Genomic DNA, 22,555 nt, shown 5'->3' with positions numbered 1-22,555 from the left:
GCCGGCTGTTACAAAGAGGAACAGCCTCAAACCACCTGCTGGATCCGACAAACCAAGAGGCCAAACAGAAGAGCAGAGGGCAAGGGCCATAGGTGGGCAACACTGGTCACTCCAGGAGAAAGTGATGCGCCAGGGAAAGGACTTTTATTTGGAAGAAGCAGTCCACAGCGATGGGGAAGCTGGGGTAAAGTTTATACAGCCGGTATTCCACACATTGCAATTTTTGAGAGGGAGCCATCTGCCCCTCTCCCCCCTCCCAACAGAAAGACAATGGCATTTTCAGTTGACAACAGGAGCAGCTTAATCTGGTGAGTGACATAATAGAGCAGAACTTGCTAACTACCAGAGAACTGTGCTGGATTGTGGAGCCTGCGAGATCATTCTCCTCTTCAGAGAAAACACTTAAAAGCCCCAGGCTGGCTTCCTCAGCTCTGGTTTCCAAAGAGTAGCCCAGCCCCTCCCGACTGATTCTTCTTCTTCTTCTTCTTCTTCTTCTTCTTCTTCTTCTTCTTCTTCTTCTTCTTCTTCTTCTTCTTCTTCTTCTTCTTCTTCTTCTTCCTCTTCCTCTTCCTCTTCCTCTTCCTCTTCCTCTTCCTCTTCTTCCTCTTCTTCCTCTTCTTCCTCTTCTTCCTCTTCTTCCTCTTCTTCCTCTTCTTCCTCTTCTTCCTCTTCTTCCTCTTCTTCCTCTTCTTCCTCTTCTTCCTCTTCTTCCTCTTCTTCCTCTTCTTCCTCTTCTTCCTCTTCTTCCTCTTCTTCCTCTTCTTCCTCTTCTCCTCCTCCTCTTCTCCTCCTCCTCATTCTCCTCCATCTCTTCCTCCCCCTCCCCCTCCCCCTCATTATTATTATTAGTAGTAGTATCATTACTAATTAGGTTGTACTCTAAAACAATGAAGGATATAGTTCAAAGAACGTTCTTACCTGGGTACAAATTGGGGGGAAATGGAAAAGCAGGGAAACTCAGTGTTTATGTTTGTACACAGCGCTGCAAACTGAAAGTGTTGCATTTTTTATATTTAGCACTGGCAGTTTACTATTGTTGTGATGTTCTTCATTCAACTGTAGAATGAATTCTAGGCAGAATTGAAAAGTGCCTTTCTTTGCCTTCCCTGTTACAAATTTCTGGAACTTGGCGCCTTCTGTCCCACCACCTCCATATGAAAATTTGCTTCCTAGCACTGCCATCTAGTGGCACAGAAGAGTAACACAAAACCTGAGTCTTTTTAATCCTTTCGTGTTCCCACAACCCCCACACACCCAATTAAAAGCTGTTTTAAAACTGAGCCGCCTGACAGCAAAAACAAAAACAAAAGCAACATTAATAGGAAGTGTCATGAATGACACGTCTTTGAAGTGTGTGACAGAGAAAATGTCCGCCAGGTGGATTTACCACTGAAGCAGAGAGTTGGTTTATATTAGCAGGTTGAGTTTCCTTCTCCATTTAAATGATGTCATGTTTTTATAAATTGAATTAATTTATAATTGTTGTAATAATTATATAGTCTATCCCCTTGCACATTACTATTTTTCTTCACATATATATCATATACCATATACTATATAATATAAAGTATAATATATATATATAGTTATATATATAATTTTCATGGTTTAATCCCTTCCTCAAATTCAGCTTATCGGTACAAATCTAGTCTAGTTCAAATTATATATATATATGTATATATATATCTATACCTATATCTATCTAATCTATGCTTCTATCACACAAATATTGCCAGTTGGGGATATCACTTTAATTGAAGAGCTACCCCTGTGCTCGCCCCTGTTGCTCCCTGCCATATCCCAGTGCAGGTGGCAGTGAGTCAAGTCGTCCTGGAGAAAAGGAGGCAGAGGGTGAGGTCTAGGGTGTTGGTCCTATCCATGTGTTTAGATTTCTAACTTCTGAAGCACTCTTGTGCCAATAAATGTTGTTTAGATTTATATAAAATTAGTGTAGGAATTAATCTTTTTTTTCTTTTTTTTTTTTTTTTTCGGAGCTGGGGACCGAACCCAGGGCCTTGCGCTCGCTAGGCAAGCACTCTACCGCTGAGCTAAATCCCCAACCCCAGTGTAGGAATTAATCTTATGGAGGCCCATACTCGATGTTATAGGAAATTAGATATAAATGTGTGTAAGTGTATAGAATATTGTCTGGTGGTATTCATCTATGAAAAAATGAAGACAGCGATTCGCCATCTTAATAGTGCAAGTAGTAACCCAGTCACATCCTCAGCTCAAAAATTAAATCGATCTTGGGAAAAAAAAAAACCTTCCATTTCCTCTGTTAATTTCTTTAGTACTCATTCTCACCCATTGTTTTTTAATACTAGGTAAAGCAGACTCATCACGAAGGAAAGCTTAGAATGTTTCATGAAAGGAATTACTATTTTTAAACGCCAAGAACTAAGGCAAGATTTGCTTTGCTGGGTCACAATTAGACGGCCATTTTTAGGCCTTGCCCCTGGTCCATTTCTACAGTGTATACAACTCAATGGAGCTTCCCCAATGGTGGCCGAGCATCAAGCCCAGCCCCGATCGTGGAAGTCCTTCGTTGACCTTTTCTGTTCGCAGCAGCAGGTCCCTCTTCGTTAGATTTTAAAAAGTCGTGAAGATTGTGCTGTCCCCAAACAGGTCATTCCGTCTATGGTCGAATGTAATCAGCAAAGAAGGGAACTTCTGCACAGGTGACATGCACTGGGTTAAAAAGAAGGGCTTTTGCTGCCGAGCCTGTGAAGCTAAGCTCCACGTCCAAATCCCACATGGAGGAAGAAGGAAAGAACTCTTTCCCACGCATTGTCTGCTGCCCTCCATATAAAACCATGGCACACGGACACATGCAGGCTAAATTAATAAACGCAAGAAGAATTAAGAAGAGGAGAAGCCAGGGGGCCACTCACACAGAGAAGTCAGCACAGATACGGCCTTGGGGGCCTCTGCCCAGAGCCACCCTCGACTCTCTCACATGACAGCGTTTCCAAGATTTTAATAGTGGTTTACTTTATCAGGAACACTTCTGCCTCACAAACACGTGAAGTCACAATCTTGTTAGTAAATCCAGTATAATCTCCATCATAAAGAATCACCCTTTCATAATTATCCACAAGGAGTTTCCAAATTGTGGCAAACAGTGGGACATTCTGTAGGCTTCTTAGCAAGCGGCCTCTGTGGGATGGCTTTCCTCGGACCCTGCTCGCTGGACACTCTAACATCTCTCAGTAGTCTTTCCATCACCCTCTGCAGGCGACTGCCCGGAGGCACAGGAATGTGTAAGAGCTGTGAGTTCAGGACTTTGACAGCTAAGTATGTCGTTAAGTCTCAGGATCCATATGTGGTATTACTTCAGAGTGAGCCACTGTAGCCTAAAACAAATGTAGAAAATGCAATGCTTCATTTGGAAGCTTGCTAGCCTAGAATGTTCTTTCTGTTATCGCTCACAGCACGTTCTTTATCTAATCACCTGGCTAAACCGAAGTCCCTTGCTTGGTGTCCTGTCTATCATGGGGGAAAGGGTCCCCGAACCAGTCTCATGACTGATTCCCCACAGTGTGAAAAGTCCGTCTATTCTATTGGGTTTTTTTTTCTAACCTGCTGAATACACTGTGGTCCTTTTTTTTTTCTTTCTTGTAACCACCTCTTCCTCCTCTTCTCCCATCATCCTTTACTCCTCTGTCTAAAGAGAGTGTGAGAACTGACTCTCTGATAACTTCTAGAGCTGATGGTAGCCTTCCTTCTTCAACGCCAGTTCACCAGTATGTCTCGGTGGATAGTAGACTTATACTAAGTTTAAACACAGTAGCATCTCAGGGGTGAGCCACCTCCCTGTGAATTCCTGGCCAGGGAGGAACCTGAGCCTCCTCCTCCCAAAACAATGAAGCCCCTTGCTACTGTTATTGGCTTCCCGGCAGCACTTAGAGGTAGGACACCATGAGACCAAGAGTAAATCAAGTTGGAACCCAGCTGGAAGCTTGCTCTCTGCTGGATGGGCCAGAATGTGCAGCTCAGGCTGCTGGAGGGGTCAGGTTAGCAGCAACCTTACCCACCTTCTGGGTCTTAGGCATCAGTGAGGAGCTGCGGCTGCTGCGATGATGATGGTGATGGTGGTGGTGATGGTGATGATGGTGATGATGGTGGTGGTGGTGATGGTGGTGATGATGATGGTGATGATGATGATGGTGGTGGTGGTGATGATGGTGATGATGGTGGTGGTGGTGGTGATGGTGATGGTGATGATGGTGGTGGTGGTGGTGATGGTGATGGTGATGATGGTGATGACATTGGTTTGGTAGACGGATGTGAGGTGCCCAGAAAGTAGCCTTGTGCAAATGATGCTTCGACTCATAGTTCAGAGCTTTCATCCTTGATCAGAGAAGCTGCTTCTGCAGGGAGCAGGGACTCGGAGCCGGTTAAAGGGCTGACTATGCCAAAACTGAGAAGACTCAGGACTACATGCAGTTGACGCGTGCTAATAGTTTTAAAGGTGGCACCCATTTCTAGGATCTTGAAAAATAAGAGCAGCCATCATCCACTACCTCACCTGCTTTTATCTCTAAGTGTGCCCTGACCTAAGATATCGGGCGTCACCCTTTAATAGAACGACTTGGATTTCTCTTCCACGTGCACTGCGTTCAAGTCCCGAGTGGAGCTTCTGGCTCCATTTTAAAGCTGCCAGAGTTAGGGCGAAGCTCAACTCTGCTCCTCCCCTCCCTCTCTCCATCCCTCCCTTCCTTCCTTCTTCCCTTCCCTCTGTCCCTTCCCTGCCTCCCTTGCTTTCCCCCTTCCCCATCCCCTTCCAGTTGTTCCAGTCTACTATAGGATTCTTTGTCCTGTGAGTAGAAGGTATTCTCAAAGAGAATCCTCTGATGGTGGGAAGATTGGAAAGCACATAGAGGCAGATAAGCCAGTAATGTTTAGCTTCCTCAGTGGGCGCAGGGCTAACAGCGAAGTGGTTGGTTACCTGGGTCAGCCGACATGGCTGCTTTATCTTTAAGGTGGAAGTAAGGTGGGGCCTACTGAGTACTTGCGGGTTTGTGGATAATCATGCTACAACTTTGTTAATTAGAGAACAATTTTTATAAAGTCGAAAATAATTTGACATATGAGGAGATTTTTGTCAAAATGATGGCTCCTAATACCTTTGAGAATGGATAAAAAAACACAAAACAAAACCAAAACAACAAAACAAAACCAAAAACTTGCTTAACCCAGAGCCACTTTAGGACAGCAACTCACAAAGACTAGCCATGACTTTGCAGTGAGGACAGAGCGTTCATAGTTCATGGCACCCCCAAAATGTGCAGTTGTAGCTCAAGCAACGTGATTGACAGGGTCTTAAAGCAGTGCTCTGCGAACCCTGGAAAGCCAGTGACGTCACCAGCCCTGGGCTCAGCATTGATCAGTTGGTATGGCAGAGTCTAGAGCCCAGTAGTATGACGCCATCTTTCTTTTTCCATGTCCTGTCTCATTCAGAAGAGGAGGCTAACTTGAGTGTGTGTGTGTGTGTGTGTGTGTGTGTGTGTGTATGTGTGTGTGTGTGTGTACATACGCATATGCCCGTATACTTGTGAGTTCTGATCTCAAACCTGCCTTCTGTGTGAAGCAGGAATAGGAGACTTTCCATGTTAGGCTCCAGGCTGCCCCCCATGCAGACCCTTGCATCGCCCCGTGTCTTGTCTCGTGATTGGCTCCCAGACTTCACAGGACCTAGCTAGGTAATGATTCTCTAGTGATCTAGTCTTGCTAGACAGAGGAGACCGTCTAAAATGTTCTCTTCTCTTCTTCCTAGAGTCTGTGTGTCTTCACACCACCCGGAATGAAGGAAGGTCAACCCCGTCTCATCCCCGCAGGGCCCATCACCCAGGGCACCACCATCTCTGCCTATGTGGCCAAGTCTAGGAAGACCCTGCTGGTAGAGGACATCCTTGGGGTAAGGCGAGTTGACCCAGGAGGTCTGAGGACTTAATTAGAGAGATGATATATCGTTTTGATCTTATCATTTGAGTTGTTTTGTGGTTAGTTATAAAAGCATTAAGTGAAGATTCACTTAGAGCTTAACTTTCTTATTCAGGAAACTACACTGGTGGTGCTCACTGTGAAACAGAGCCCTTATTCCAACACACAGTTAAACAGAAAACGATAAAAGGTGTTTATATCCATGTAAAGTAGACGGTGCCTCTTGGTAATTCACATTGGGACTGCTGCAGGACTGACTGCCTCATCTGAATGGTTCCCGGCAGTGGCCAGTTCTCAGGTGTCTCAGGATGGCGATTCTGCCGAGGTGGGCTGTAGGTTTCTGGGTAATGTAAGACAGAAGTCAGCTGCCCATGAGTTAGGTGTAGCAGGGCCTGATGAGAAGAGGAGTGGAGAGTCAAAAAACCCTGTTGACATAGAGCCCACTGCCTTCCCCTCAGCCAGAATAGCAATGGCATGAACAGGCCTGAGGCCAGCCTGAGTCTCCTTAGTGCCAGAGGGTACCAGAAAAGACATGGCTGCCAAGAGGGATGGCAGACGGATCCTTAGCACAGTCTCTCAAGTGTATTCAGGCAGATGTCTGACGAATGTCACTGCAGGGGCATAGGCTTCAGGGGGACAAATACAGGCAATGACACACATGGGGGGAGTTTGGTGAAACTGCTGAACTGGACGGAGACTTGAAATGTGGTTTCTTATTCTTTCTGTCTCTTTTTTTTTCTTTTGACAATGATTTACCCTGATCAAAGTTACTATTTCTTTATTGGAGCAAAAGAAAAAGAAAGGAAGGAAGGAAGGAAGGAAAGAAAAAAGGAAGGAAGGAAGGAAGGAAGGAAAGGAAGGAAAGGAAAAGAAAGAAGGAAGGAAGGAAAGGAAGGAGAGAGAGAGAGAGAGAGAGAGAGGGAGAGAGGGAGAGAGAGAGAGAGAATGAACAGTGAGGAGAGAGAAGGAAGCAAGAGTAGGCACCCTGTGAATTCTCCTTTGAAAATGTTCAGTTCTGAACACAGGCTTTCAAAAGCTAAAAGCCACAGGAACATTTTCATCTTGCCCTTCATTCAGGGAGGGTCTGACATGTCCCGTCAGCCTCCTGTCATAGATGGTAGAAACCGAGGGCACAGAACTGCCATCTTGATATTAATCCTTCCCACTTCTCTGCACTGGCTTGCCGAGAATTTAGCGGAGAGCCAGAATTATCCAAGCTGAACTCAGCCTCACTGCGGTGATGAATAACTGATAGCAGCTGCCATGATTGCATGGCCCAGGCCCTTGAGGTTACCAGGACTCAGTCAACATGACTTTAAAAACAGAAGAGAAGGCGTGTTTGCGGACACCATATGGTGTCTGCCTGTGCTCTCTCTGCTGTGCTCACCTGGGAAAGCCTGGGATGGTTCCAGCAGAGAAGGAGGGGGCGAGTGCCACACTTGCTGAGAACCGTTCTTACTGTGGTCACATCACACTGACATCCACTGTCCCTCTCTTACAACCCGTGCATGCAAAAGCTAAGAGGCACTGAAGTCCCAGGCTTTCCTTGTTTGATTTCCAGGATGAGCGATTTCCCAGAGGCACTGGTCTGGAGTCAGGAACCCGAATCCAGTCTGTCCTTTGCTTGCCTATTGTCACTGCCATTGGAGACTTGATTGGCATCCTTGAACTGTACAGGCACTGGGGCAAAGAGGCCTTCTGCCTCAGCCATCAGGAGGTGAGGCTCCGACCCTGCTCCCTGCCCCTTCTGTCCTCTTCCCTTCTCTGGTGCATGAATGGATCCTGAAGTCACTATTTGCCTGACCATGTTTGGCTGTTCTTAAAAACCTGTTCTCTTGAGCAGCTGTTTCTAGAGAAGACCGGCTAAATCAGAAAGACACTGTTGTGGCTTTTTGTTTCTTCCCTGTATGAAAATATCTTAACAACAACAACAACAACAACAACAAAAAAGTGCTTTGGCAGATATCCAGCCAAGCAACAGGATGGCGTCCTGGTTGTCTCGTGTCTTCCCTAAATGTATTTTCTTCCTAAGTTACATGAACACTCAAAGTTCTGCTCTCTCTTTATGGGCTGCATTGGAGCTGACTCATTGACATTAAAGTCACATGCCACTAGCACTCGGTACCTCTCCTGTGCTGGGTGGACCAGGTCCTTAGGGGTCTGGCTCCCCCACCTCCTTGAATGATCTACTCCTAGTTTCCCCAGGGTGCCCCTCACTTCTTCCACACCCAGCCCCTTGGGAAGAAGTCTTGCCTCCCAGTACTGGGGAGAACAGGCCCTGTCACCTCACACCTAGTGCCCCGAGTACCTCCTGCCAGGGAAACTGTCAGGTCCTTCCTTCTGTCCTGCTGTGTGCTCCCACTGACCTTTCAATTGCACAGGACACTTCCTTCCCGACCTTTGTGCCCAGCAAAGACATGCAAAAGTGGCAACCAGTGACAGAAGGGGAACATGGGCTGGGAGGATGGCTCAGTGGGCAGTATGAGAGTGGGATCCCTCAAACTCCTTTAAAAAGCCAAGTGTGGCTAGTTCTGGGGAGCAGGGACAGGTGACATCCCTGAGACTTTGTCCCTAGCCTAACGAATACACTCCAGGTTGGTGGGATCTTGCCTCACAGGAGGTAGACATTCCTGAGATGGTTCTCCACCCTTCACACATGTGCATATGTGTGCATACACACACGCACATGACATGCATGGAAATAAAAGTAAAAACACCACTGGAATGAATATAAGCTCAACTCCTTGAACGCATGGAGAATGCACATAGTATTTTTCCCTGTTAGGGATTCCCACACCAGCCTGAAGATGTTTTCAGTTGGATTTCTTGCTAAGCTAAAAGAAAAAAATCATCTAATATTAAAAGAGATGACGCACACTGGCCAGATGGCTTGCTGTGCAAACCTGCCGATCGAAGATCAGGTTGTTTGATATATGCGCATATGTGTTTTGTAGGTTGCAACCGCCAATCTCGCTTGGGCTTCCGTAGCAATACACCAGGTGCAGGTGAGTCTGGAGCATTCTTACGAGGACATCCCAAGGCAGTGGGGGCTGGGCGTGAAGCTAGCAAGTGACCTCAAGCTTTGGTCTTGGATGCTGTGCTATATCTGAACCATTTCGTCTATTTGTTCCCTTACATTCACTTGTAAACCACCTTAAGTCTTGTCGAGAGTTATATAGGCGGGGTGTTTCTTTATGGCAAGAAGAAAAGCGCATTTGCAGGGTGGGGCAATGAGTAGAAGATTCTCCTTGGCCCACGACATCCGTGCCAGATGGCAAGGTTTAGAAGTACAAGTAGATGTGTATGTAACTCAGTCAGGGAGGACAGCATATCTGTCCCAGATCACAGAGCTGTGCAGCACTTCAGCAAGATAATAAACACAAGGTTCCTTCAAACGCTATTTAGCGTGTTGTGCTTTCCCAGCGGTAAGGCTGACAGCCCCCTTGTGAACAGTGCTCTGGGTTCTATTCCCAGCCGGCAGAGCTCTTGAGTGACTAACAACCGTTCTATGTGGCAGGTGTGCAGAGGTCTCGCCAAGCAGACCGAACTGAATGACTTCCTGCTCGATGTATCAAAGTAAGTGTTTGCCTGGGCTTCTCCCGGGTTTGGTGATAAGGGGCATAAAGCTCGGGTCCCGACGGTAACAAGTCTCTATCCACCGCACGGGGCGAGCATCCCGGGAAGGGTCATTAGTCACATGTGGATTATAGAATTGCATCTTTATCCACGGTCAGCTTGTATGTTAAAGATGACAGATGCCTACATGGTGCTCTCAATGTGACATTCATTTTGTGAGTAGACCCTCTTAGAACACGTTGCCTCTGATCTCTCTACCTTTTCCCAGGATGCGTGCTCTGTCTTTTTTTTTTTAACAATGTCTCTTCACACGGTATCATTAATAATGCCTGTGTAAAGTGCCTCAGGGGTGATTTCGAGAAAACAGACCATTTCCCGGAAGCTTGATCTAGGTCGTCTCCCCTGGGTAGGTAGTGGAAGCCATCACAGATATTTATTAAATTCCAGCTTGTGTTGCTAAAGTTGGGGACCAACTGTTCTTACAACCCACCTCATTAATAACCAAAACCTTAAAGCCCTAGATATGGTCACCCAGGCTGTGCCCTCCTACTAGTTACCTAAAGCTGAGGGTTAGAGGGGTGGTGACAAGGATGAGGGGATGGGGAAAGGGATGACATAGGACGTAACTACTCCTCCCTGGCCTCCAGCAGTACTGTTGCCAGCCCTGGCTGCTCTTGTCCCTTCCGTGGTACTTCCTAACTCCTCACCAGCACTCGCTGGAGCCCTGCAGAAGACTCAGACTGGAGCTGGTTCATTCTGCAGCTGTCCTTTGGAATCTGAAACTAGAGGCCTGTGACCAGTTTTAATAGTCACTCAGTCAATTCTACTTTCAAACAGTTAAACCTTGTCAAATGTGATGGGGACAGTGCTGAAGCTATTTCCTAGCCCAGAGCAAAGGGAAGTTGGTCTTCCCTCTGGCAGACACATCTGCCTATTTTGGAAGAGTCCCAAAGCCACCTAAATCCCTGTGTGACACTCTGTGACCGCCCGCCTTCTGCTCCAGTAGGAGCTCGGTCTTCTGTTCAGGACTGAGCTCGCAGTTCAGGGGAGCACCGAGGCTCGCTGCCCTCAAGCTCAGGAGATGGTACTGTGGTATCACTGTACGCCAGGCTAATTTCAGAGCAGGGCTGAAACTCAGAGTCAGCAGAACCCATACTGGGTGCTCTTTGATATGTCCCGTGAAGGCCAGCTTGAGTCTTTGGGATTCAAGACATCACAGCAGCCATCTTGGCACCGCCACAGCACACCCCTGCTACTGAGCATGCGTTGTACTTTAATTCAGTAAAGTAATTGCAGGTCACTGGTCTTGACCACTTGCAGTATGGCGTTTCATCTCTGGTCAACTCTTCTGATTTCACAACACAGTTTAACTTCTACCTTCTCCAATTGTTTTGTTTTTTTTTTCCAGAGATCATGCCTATTCTAGCCAGATCGGTGGATTTAATAAATTTAAAGTTTTTTTTTCTCTTGAGACCATTGGTGAGAACATTAGGTTTGGTTGACCCGAATCGAGTCCCACTTAACTCTCATTGCAGCCTTTCCCCCCACCTCTCAACGGAGCCATAACGTAGTTACTGGATGACCCCACTGGACTTAGTCTGTACTGAGGCAATGATAACGATTCATTGATTTTTTAAAATAATGTTTGTTGCTTCTGAAAGAAGGCAAAAAAAAAAACCCTCAAATTACATGTATACCCATTTATTTAAAATTGGAGCCCATAAAATGTGTTCAGAGTTTAGCATGCACTGTGATAGCGGTAAGTTTACTCATGGGCTTCAGCCGTTGTATTTTTTTTTTTCAGGACATACTTTGATAACATAGTCGCCATAGACTCTCTACTTGAACACATCATGGTAGGTCTTTTTGGTTTTGATGGTGATTTTCTTTAAACCCTTATTCCTTGGTCTTCATCCACCGTGTGACATTTGTGTGTGTTAGGAGAAGACACTCTGTTAATTTATATGAACTGTGGTGCGCTGAGATTTCCCCTGACCCTTTCTTCACCTCTGCTGTAGTCTGGGGAGAGCATCAGAACAGACTTGTTTAAACAGCTGTACTTGGGAAAAGCTTGGTTTCTGCTCCCTGGTCTCCAAGGCACTTCCTGTCTCTGTCACATTAGGCAGCCCCACTTGATGCTGACTCTAGAGTTCAGTCTACTTGAGTTTCGTGTCAGTATCCCTCTCCTGGAGGCAGGTCCCCTGAGAGATTCTCTGTGGTAACTCCACTGGCCACACCAGCTGCACCTCATCTTGAGATCCCTAGCTCAGCTCCTCTTCTAGCACATGGCCCCTCAGGTTCGGCCTCTTCCGGACATCCCAGAGTTCTCAGCTATGCTCTGTCACTCAGTTGTCTCTGAGTTTTTCTAGCCCCTGTCTGCCCACCTGGCCCCCACCCCATGCTGTCCCCTTGCATGCTCCCCCTCTGTTGGTCCTGTGATTGGATGGCATACCCCACTGTTTCGGTTTGGTGGCTAACTCTTTATTTCTATGTCGGGTCCTTTCCTGGAATCTGCTTCCTTACTGAGTTTTCCTCCCATGACTCTGTCCTACATATCACTCACCTTTCACCCACTTGTGAGCTTCTTGTCCCACCCCCGAGTCACCTCCCTTTGATCAGTTGGTTATTTGAGCCCCAGATCTGACCACTCATGGCTTTTGGAAGTAAACCCTAAAATACCTTCCAAGCATCTCGGCTACCCCTCGTTACCGTCCCTCTGCACACTGGGAAATGGAAGCTCGTGGAGACGCGGTGGCTTGTTTTTACCAGTTTTCATTTGCTTTTTGCTCTTTTTTTTTTTTTTTTTTGCCTCCCCCTCCTCTCCCAGCCCCACACCAAGTAAGGCCTCCAGGCCTTACTTTCCTGGTGTTTCCTGCTTATTTTATCTTACCTGGGCCTCCCCAATGCATTGACTTCACTACTGTTTAGGGCGAGGCTGACCGCCCTGACGGAGTGCTGTGTGACGGTGCACAGTGTAAGGCTCATCTCAGCACCTGCATCCCTGACGCGCTTCAGCTTAGGAGGCCTCAGGATGCCGCTGGCAGAGGTGTGGTCGGTGGCATGGCGGGGTGATATTTGTGGAGTTACAAAATAGGAAGAGAACGGACTGAGGAAAGGAGGAGGGAAAGTGTGCAGCCATGAAGATTGGACGTAAGAGGAATGTTTGAATGGATACAAGAGGAAGGATCCTTACAAAAGGCTACCGGGAGACAACTACACGACAAAGTGTAAGGAAAGATGAATAAGAACGAGGGCTGCTGAGATGCTCGGTAGTTCAGGTCACATGCTGCTCTCAGAGTACGGTCCTCCACACACATGTCTGGTGGGCCACAGCCATCCGTGACTCCAGCTCGAAGGGGTCCAGCACTCTCGAGGCCTCAGCGGTCATCCTCATGTATCCTCGCAAACTAACACTTGAAATAACTTGAAATCAATTAGCCCCGTATCCCTTCTTAGGTGGTTTAAATACAGTGACACATTCACCAGGCTTGGTTGTTTTGGAAGCCGCCCTGTAGGTGGAGAGTGGACTGCTTGTGTGAATAATTGGGACAAGTGAAACACACCAGCCAGCCCGACCTCCCTCAGGAGAGCAGTGTCAATTTAGGACTCAGCCCATGTGTGCTTGGCAGTTCAACTGAATGATACCCCCAGCTCTCGGGACCAAGCTCTGTGTGGCTTCTTAACGTGGAGGGGCCTGCCTGCCAGTGTCCTGGGACTCCGGGACAGGGACTCCAGGACAGGCCCTTTGTCCTGCTGGAGTCTAAGGTAGAAAAAGCTAAGAGGCAAGAAGAGGCCTGGCACTTCCCTGCCCTTGAGCTTGGAAATCCATCTCTTTCAGTGTCTCATGTATTTAGTCAGTGGCTCACTGGGTAACCCTGGCTGGCCCAGAAACCAGGGATCCATCTGCTTCTGCCTTCAGAATGTGGAGATTAAAGGTGTGGAGAATCTCATATCCCTTACAGTCACTGTTTACAGACATCCAGCAGGCTGAGTGGATGTTGGCCACAGCTGACTGGCTAGACCAAGGCACCAGGAGCCTCCTGATAGGTTCCTGGTAGGAGCTCAGAGAGGGAGGCCACCCAGCAGCCCACAGGAAGTGCTCGAATAATTTCGACATCAGCAGGAACACGGGTGCTTACGAACTGAACCGTCCTTGTTGGCATGTGCTGGGATTGGCAGGCAGATAGACTTACAGGCAACTTCCACTGCACTTCCTAATCTATGTGTACCTCTGTTCCCAATCCCAATTTCCTCCCCAGTACTGAGTAGCTAAAGTCAAAACGTGTACGTGCTAAGTCTTCAGTTCCCCACTGGCTGACTCTAGTTTCTCATCTGCCTCAGATATATGCAAAAAATCTAGTGAACGCCGACCGCTGCGCGCTCTTCCAGGTGGACCACAAGAACAAGGAGCTGTATTCGGACCTGTTTGACATTGGGGAGGAGAAGGAGGGGAAGCCCGTCTTCAAGAAGACCAAGGAGATCAGGTACAGCTAGAGCGACCTTCCTGGCTCCGATGCAGACGTGCAGGTCTCCTGCCGCACCTCTCTGTGCCGATTCACAGGTGCGCTGACAACACTTGTCATACTGTGGTATCACCCCCCACCAGGACCTGCCTCCTGAAGGTAGTGCTTCTGGGAATGACATGGCAGTGCCAGCGAAACCGCGCCTAGGAAGCGTTAGCGTCACTCCTGGAAACGCAGTCTTCCGGAGGCGGTCCTTTTGGAAATCATGTTGGAAAAACTTACTAGTGCTCCCAGGTAGGTAAAGGTCGCCCCAGTGGCAGCCAGCAGGCTCCTGTGTCTAGGAGCAGGGCGAATTTAACCGACTCAGCCCCTGCGCCTTCCCAACCCATGAGGACTAAAAGGCCCAGTGTTGAGGAAATTGATGACTTGAACACCCTCAGGGCTTAGCCGTGGGGTGAACCAACTACCCTTGGCAGTACTTAGAAAGGAAAGCCCTCTTTGTTCCTCGAGTGGCAGCTGCTGTCATTTAAATGGGCAAATGAATGGCCCTTGTTGGTGAAGTCCTCGTGCCTCAGTCTTGACACAACCGGGAACCTGCAAGGAGCACTAACAGGTGGAGGAGTTGAGAGTCATGTGCACAAGTCAAGTCCCTTTCAACGCTGGCCAATTCTTGCCTCCTGTCCATTCGAACCTTCCAATCATCATCGTAAAACTCTCTAAGGAGACATTGCAACACTAATTAATGCCTTTTCATTTGGCCACTTTGTTGTGCTAGGGAACCGATACCACTGGACAAAGCGAGCAGCCACAGGCTGTCACCACTCAGCCCTGGCACTTCCAGCTGTTTCTAGGTTGACAGATCCAGGGTTAAATAGTCATATAATGCCAGTGTGGGGGCACTGTGGGAGCATGTGTGTGTGTATGTGTGGAAGGGTGTCTTATATTCTACTCACTTATTGGCTTGGTTATATTCCGGATTTGCCCAGCTGGTTATAGTCACCTGGTTTAAACCGGTTTCTCTAGCTTAAGTTTGAGCTCACAGGGCTGGTACTGGTCTGACTGTGGAGACATTAGCTCATTTTTACAAGCACTGGAACTGGAGTGGAGGGAACCAGGCTGTGTGGCCCTGTGAGCACTAGTTGAGGCTGGCCTCCGGCACTTTGGTTTGTGTCCACCATAGAAAAAGAGCCATCAAGAGCTTAAGGAAAGTCCCCATTCCTAGGCTCTCAGAGCAAGTGAGACAAAGTGCATGTCGTGAATAGACTCTGGCATGGCTCATGGTGTCTAATTTGTGCTCCTTAAAGCATGAGAAGACCAGGAGGCTGGCAACTTTGCACTTCATGCAGGGTTGGTCCTTTGGGAGATATTTTCATTCTACTTTGGGTCAGTGCCCTTTTGCGTTTCTGAAAAATCTTAGCCTGAGTTGTCGATATGTTCCTTAATCGACTATATTTTGAAATAAACACACCTATGATTATAATACGGTAACATGAAAAATATCAGTGTGATGCTTTACTGCAAAAGTGTTACCAAGTACAATTGGTCTGTAGTCTGATTGTTTTTTTTTTTTAAATGAGCACATTAGAGGCATGAAAACACCTTAGTACCGTTTCCGTGCAGTGCGCAGGTTACAGACCACAGGTCTACAGAGCTGCGCCTGGGCTATCCGTGTTCAAGGGAGTAAACCCAGCACCTTGTGGGAAATCCATTAAAGAGGTGTGCACAGTGTAATTGATGAGGGGATTTGATGTCTGGGGAGGTTGTTGTTGGTCAGTGCTAGATGTCAACAGCAAAGTTTTGTTTCAGTTTGAGTCTGCACATTCTCAAGTTATTACGCGTTACACCGTAAGACAACGTTCTGAGTGGTCACTGCAGAATAATCTGCTTTGCTTTCACATATTTTATAAAATTATTAGGATAGATACATGTAAAATTAATGTGTGTACTTAAAATAGAGGCTCAATTCATTATCTGATGCTAATGAAACACTTCAGAGTCCTTTTATAACGGACCGTCTACTCACCATGACCCTTCCTTTTTTGTTTCTGCAGATTTTCCATTGAGAAAGGGATTGCTGGTCAAGTGGCAAGAACGGGAGAAGTCCTGAACATTCCTGATGCCTACGCAGACCCGCGCTTTAACAGGTGAGCAGAGAGCTCAGCCCTTGTCCTTCCTCCTTTGAGGTTCCACCTCTCTGAAGGAGTCTTGGTTCATGCTGTCCCCAACTGTAATCAGTGGTTGGCATCCTCAGACACTTGAAGAATGATGTTCTGCAGCTACTCATGGTGTCTTAGTCACACACATTCGTACATGCATATCTGTCTTAGTCAGGGTTTCTATTCCTGCACAAACATCATGACCAAGAAGTAAGTTGGGGAGGAAAGGGTTTATTCAGCTTACACTTCCACATTGCTGTTCATCACTAAAGGAAGTCAGGACAGGAACTCAAGCAGGTCAGGAAGCAGGAGCTGATGCAGAGGCCATGGGGGGATGTTGCTTACTGGCTTGCTTCCCCTGGCTTACCCAGCTTGCTTTCTTATAGAACCCAGGACTACCAGCCTAGGGATGGCACCACCCACAATGGGCTGGGTCCTCCCTCCTTGATCACTAATTGAGAAATTGCCTTACAGCTGGATCTCATGGAGGCATTTCTACAACTGAGGCTTCTTTTTCTGTGATAACTCCAGCATGTGCCAAGTTGACACACAAAACTAGCCAATACACATGGGTTGATTATTCTTGGGTCAGCCTTCCTTGCTGGGGCTTCACAGGGTGTCAAGTGTCAACTGACAGCTGTGGGCTTCTGAGGCTTGTGATGTCATGATTTCACTGCACTGAGTTCTGTGTCAGCATGTCCTACAGCTGCCACACAGGGATAAAGAATTGGGTTTTAGATTGTCACGTCGGGTATTGAACTAAGGCCCTGTCATTTACACACTATAGATTGAACTGGGGTCAGGTTATTTGATTTCTCTGCACCTTAATTTCACCCTCTTTTAAACAGTATGAGAATGCCTATTTGTAATTGTTTCTTGGGACTACAGATAATTTTACTAAGAGCTCTGGAAGCTTTGCTGCACACAAAGCAGGAACTGAGCGATCTGCACAGCTAGGATATTGCTAGAGTGCAGCATTAAGATGGGGCATTAAGAATTTCTCATGTGAGACTCTGGAGAACTCGAAATCAAAGACCAAGTTTTATTCAGTTCTTTGAAATTAGAGCTCACAGGGTGGATGGTGATGCTGCTAGTATAATATTTCAGATATGCAGTAACAGTGTTTAGATGATACATATGACTTACTTTAAAAACAGTATAATCTTCTGGAGGCATTTTTTATAATTAATGATAGGGTGTCAGATAATGTAAGACTCATATAAAAGCATAGCTATATTAATATTTTACCAACAAGTTGAGCATACTAATAACCTTTTGTTTTCCACCAGGCGAGCTTGCTTGCTTTTAGATTGCTTAAATATTGAAATTAATTGTCATCATTTAAAATCCTTATGTAAAATTTGTGAGTCATACTATTGGGAAAAAACAAAAAAAAGCAGTCAACACATTGAGTGGGATACTAATGGGGAAAGCATGTGATGTCACTGTCTTAATATCTAGGCTATATGAGACAGTCCCATAAAGGATAGAGCATGTAGAGTGCTTCACCACTCTACATGCACTTACGGCCACTCAACACATGGAGAGTAAACAGGTCACCTAGTGTGCACCAGGAAGCAGTTGGGCTCTTAAGATTAGCATGGGGTAGAAAGGACAAAGATGGTGGAGCGACTGGGGCCCTTGTGCTTCACTGGTAGGCATAGACGATGAGGCAACCTCTTGGGAAAACAGGTACAGTTACCAGTCTCATAACTCTGACCAAGTTCAAAAGACGATACCGTGTACCAACCCCCCTGATCTTCCCCTAGATCACCCATCTTGCCCAGGAACCTCCAGTAGAGACTGTCCTAGCAAACCGTTGTAAACACCATCGATCAAGCCTGAATATTTGGGAAATGTTTCAATAAAACGCTTTCATTTTTACACCATCTGAAATCCCCAGCACCACCACTTCTGCCGTGGTAACGCACTCACACAAGCTACAGAGCAACTTCGGGATTGTTGGATCTGTTATCTGTTGCCCCCCCCACCCCCCACTGCCCTTCCCCTCGGGTAACCTTGCTGTCCCTTCCACTTCCACAGGGAGGTGGACCTGTACACAGGCTATACCACGCGGAACATTCTGTGTATGCCCATAGTGAGCCGCGGCAGCGTGATCGGTGTGGTGCAAATGGTTAACAAGATCAGCGGCAGCGCCTTCTCCAAGACGGATGAGAACAACTTCAAGATGTTTGCTGTCTTCTGCGCTCTGGCCCTGCACTGCGCTAACGTAAGCGTGCCTCTGGACTCAAGTGACTTTGAGCTCAAGCTATTTTTATTCTTCTTTTCCTTTCTATCTCCTCTGTGAACTACGCGCAGGGCATCCTTGCCTGTGCCTACTTTAGGAAGTGTCTTACAGTGCCTGTGAAGAAAGCTGACCCCCGAGAGAGTTTGAGTGTAGTTCAGGGTGTGAGTTTGTTCCGAAAGAATTGTTTGTGTACTGGCTTAATGGAAGCACTGGGCTCGCATCTTGTGTCTTCTGGAAAAAGGGTCCTGTTGTCTGTCATAGGCTGTATTTTAGGGATTCTCTGCAGGGTGCAAACAGCAGCTCATGTCTCCCCAGTGGCCAGGAAAGCTCTGCCTGTGAGGAAAATGCACGTGTGTGAACATCATGAACGAAACCCTCTAGGCCTCTTGGGTCACTTTGTCCCATGCCTGAAGGATTGAAACAAGGCTCAGTTTATCTCTGAAATTTAGCACCTATTTTCTCTTTTTAAAAGTGTTCTTTATCTATTTTATGTATAGGAGTACACTTCAGACACTAGAAGAGGGCGTCAGATCGCATCACAGATGGCTGTGAGCCACCATGTGGTTGCTGGGATTTGAACTCAGGACCTCTGGAAGAGCAGTCAGTGCTCTTAACCACTGAGCCATTTTCTATGTTGCTATATTTTAAATAGGTTGAACATGCAGGGATTCATAAACTAATAAACCTGTAGTGGTATTTTGGTTCTACAACTAAGGATATTTTTAGGACTCTGAGCAAGGCACTACACTGTACACTGGTAGGAGTTACCAGGGTGCCACTTTTCTCACTTAGATTTTTTTTTTTTTTTTTTTTGCAATGGGAATGAGTCTTTGGAACTTCTGACATCACCCATCCATACCAATCTTCCAAAGCAGCAGGTCCTGTGTACCTCCACAGCCCCATTACAGTTCACATCCTCTGCTCCCAGGGCAGGGCCACCTTGCCTTCAAGGGGCGTGAGGGAGATACACCAGAGTGGATGCAAGTTCTCTGTGAAATTCATGTCGATTTTATCGCTGAAGTGTTTCTCCTCACTAAAAGCTTATATAAAATAATCATGTCGCTTTTGAAGTTTCCCTCAACTCTGAAAGTGCAAGCGAAGGTCTGAAACCACATCTCTTCCCTCCCCTTTGGCCTGCCTAGGCTTGGACCGTGGTGAGGACTTTGCTGGCTTTGTGAAAAGTCCTGGTCCACACTAGAAAGAAAAGCACTTGGGGATGCCCTTTAAGCATCCTCATAAACCAAATGGAGAGGATCTAGCTGGCAAAGAAGATGGCAACAGAGCCCCCCTCCTCTGGGCTCCCCACGGCCAGGCTCTGTGCAGCTATAGAAGGGAAGACCCCCATCCTGAGTGTGGGCATCCCCTCTCGAGCTTTCCTGGTACCCTGTAGGCAGGTCAGCCTTGCTGCCCTGAGTGTACTTTCAGTAGGAAAGGCACCTTGCTGCATGACCGCCCCAAGCAGGTGACTGGACAAGGTCATCTTGAAAGCTTCACTTCTTGAAGAATATTCATGTTTACTAAGATGATAGATATGAAAAGGCTTTCTGTGAATAAAATGGCCTCCACTCCTTGGCTGTCACTAAGTCATGACACATGCGATCCTGGGAACTCAGGATAGTTTGTCCTTGAGCAAAGAGCCTCAGACTCCGTGGTCCTGTTGGTTTACGGTGCCTAGACCCAAGAAGAGGCAGGCCACAAGGACCAGAATGACCCTCAGAATGCCCTGACCCTCTTTAAGTTACCTTTGGACATATCAGATGGCATCCTGCTCATAGAATTAAAGGGTGTGTCTGGCTGGCAGCAGCTACCTCTTATTTATCAAGTTACCTGATGACTAAAAGTACTTTTAATGGAAAATGGCCATTTAGAAATGCCAGAAGTCTTTAGCCTGTGCCTCTGAACCTGATATTCCTCAGCAGGCGAGCCTTGATGACAGATTCCCTTGGGATTGGCATTAGGATGTAGGTGATAATGTCTGGGTTCTCAGTCTTTAGCAGATGCAGTCTGCTCCCCTTGCTCTGGACTCCCATCAGCTCTGATACAGTATTTTATTGCTGCAGCCTGCTTTACGAAATCCAAATTTATTGTTTAACAGACAGCCAAATGGTCTGCACAGGCTAAATTGCCTTTCATCAAGATGGAGGCTTGGTTCCAGGATTTCCTGGAAAAAAAAAAAATGAAGACGAAGATTGCCGAGGGACCATTGAAACCCATTCGAAGACAAACTACACACTCCCAGGAGAGAAATCACCAATTCCCACTTTATTTATGCTTTGGCTGGGTAAAGAGTTTGGAGAAAACTCTTACACTTGCCCCCACTCAGTTTGAGCGTAGAGGAACTCATTCTGGTGCTGCATACAGAGTGTGGTAGGGCCTGTCTTCAAGAAGGAAATTTCAGATCTCCAGGCTGGGGTCACAGAACCGGGAAATATCCCACTGGTTGACTTTGTGTGTGGCCATGCTGTGGAGTGGATTGGCCCGGAGCTATCGGAAGGAACACTGGGTTCTGATCTCTCTGGGTTGTGTTGCCCACTTGTATTTCTCACTCATTTTCCCATTCATTTGCTGACTCCAGTTTATCCTGGATACTTGCCCACGGGAGTTCTACACCCAGGACTGCTTAATCCCTCTGGCAAGTGCTCCAGGCTCTTGCTGTGTGAAACCCACTTGAAATTCCCGCATATGTAAGTGAGTAGCAAAGGCTTCAGAAGCCTACTGTGGAGTCTCAGTCTGGGTCTCCACACCCTGACTGCCTGAGGGCAGACAGCTCTGTGGCTCAGCTCCGCACAGCTCAGATCCTTTCCTACCTCAGTTGACCACTTAGGGATTAGCCACCTCTGCTGGTGTGGGGGTTCCTCTGGCCCGTGGTAGCACAAATTCTTATTCTGTACAGCATGCGTTTGGTCTTCGGATTTGTGTAAGAGGATCCACTTGGTGTTAATAATGACATCAGTTGATGCCATTGAAAAACAACACATTAAAAGTACAGGTCTTAAAAAAGGTTTTTATTTGAAATGCAAATTAAATGAGTGGTAGAGGGAATGCTTAACTTAAACTAGTAAAATTCGGTTTAAGTCTCTGATGTCCCGAAAGTTAACCTAACTAACTGTAACTTGAGGGGCCAATGCCCAGCAGTGGTGTGTTTCCTGATTTCTGCTGTGTATTCCTCACAGGAGTGTTAGGTACAGAGAGACACAGTTGATGTAATGCATGTAGCATGGCAATACAGGGCACCGTTCTTACTCAGGTCAGACACTTCTTGATCCTCGCCAGAGGACAGTAGCAGCCAGGGGGAGCAGCATGCTGAGCTGATGGTCATCTGGGACCAATGCAAAATGTTAAATGACCGTCACCAGCCAGTGGTACCAGCTGTTTACAGCCCCCTATGATTGGTCACTATGTCCTCAGTTCACAGATGGGGACCTGGCTAAAGAGAATTAAGGAACCCACCTACATGCCTGCAGTTCATTACTGACAAAGAGATCCAACTCAGGGAGGTGACAAGAGTCCACAGTCATGAGAATTATTCCACCCTTAAGTGGCTCTCTACTGTGAACATTTAAGACAGGTGCCTTCTAATCGCCCCATCTGTGAGGGCTACTGGACTGTCAGGGGGATTTGGTACATAGATTGGTACTCAGAACAAGCCTAACTAAGTATTTTATCTGCCAAGAAGCTGGGTTCCATTTTATAAAGTATAAAAGATGTATTTCTACTTTGCAGTAGAAGGAGGCTACCCTTGCATCCCCAGGTTGTTTTCACGGTGAGATTCTGAGGACCTGTACCTTTTCTGTGTCCTAGTACCAAAGACCGATTGATCATCTGGGCAGACTTCAGTGTCAGACCAACAGCAGTCACTTCTCCTAAAAGTCCCTCCTGCTAACACAGAGTCCAAGATTAACTCCCAGTTACTGTATGTGGATAACTGATAAAGAGCTTAGGACATAAAATTTTCTGTTTTCCTTAGTCCACAGTCGGGTCCTAGACTGTATTATTTTTCTAACGTCCACATCGAAGGTTATTTACCAAATGAGAAATGTCATACATATCCAAAACTGATTTATTTCTTGTATGAAATTAAGCCAATCTATGTAGTAATTAATTTTAGCATAGGCACGACATCAAATGGTGAAAAATACACGAATAAATGCTTAGACAGAATGATA

General features: G+C 46.7%; 1 protein-coding gene across 18 annotated transcripts in view; it reads left to right on the top strand.

The window, feature by feature from the left end:
- Pde10a (phosphodiesterase 10A) overlaps positions 1-22,555 on the top strand; it is a 452,353-nt gene that overhangs the window by 401,045 nt on the left and 28,753 nt on the right. For all 18 annotated transcript variants that reach the window (XM_087586493.1, XM_087586490.1, XM_087586531.1 and 15 more), the window contains 8 exons: positions 5,780-5,920; positions 7,508-7,663; positions 8,901-8,951; positions 9,464-9,522; positions 11,327-11,378; positions 13,864-14,006; positions 16,037-16,129; positions 18,185-18,371. In XM_087586493.1, coding sequence (XP_087442619.1) covers positions 5,780-5,920; positions 7,508-7,663; positions 8,901-8,951; positions 9,464-9,522; positions 11,327-11,378; positions 13,864-14,006; positions 16,037-16,129; positions 18,185-18,371 — 882 coding nt within the window. The remainder of the gene's footprint in view (positions 1-5,779; positions 5,921-7,507; positions 7,664-8,900; positions 8,952-9,463; positions 9,523-11,326; positions 11,379-13,863; positions 14,007-16,036; positions 16,130-18,184; positions 18,372-22,555) is intronic.

The sequence above is a fragment of the Rattus norvegicus genome, chromosome 1 (genome assembly GCF_021556685.1).
Source record: "Rattus norvegicus strain SHRSP/BbbUtx chromosome 1, alternate assembly SHRSP_T2T, whole genome shotgun sequence".
NCBI classification, from domain to species: domain Eukaryota; kingdom Metazoa; phylum Chordata; class Mammalia; order Rodentia; family Muridae; genus Rattus; species Rattus norvegicus.
Note: the sequence above shows the minus strand (reverse complement) of the source record. Positions and strands in the feature narration are given on the sequence as shown.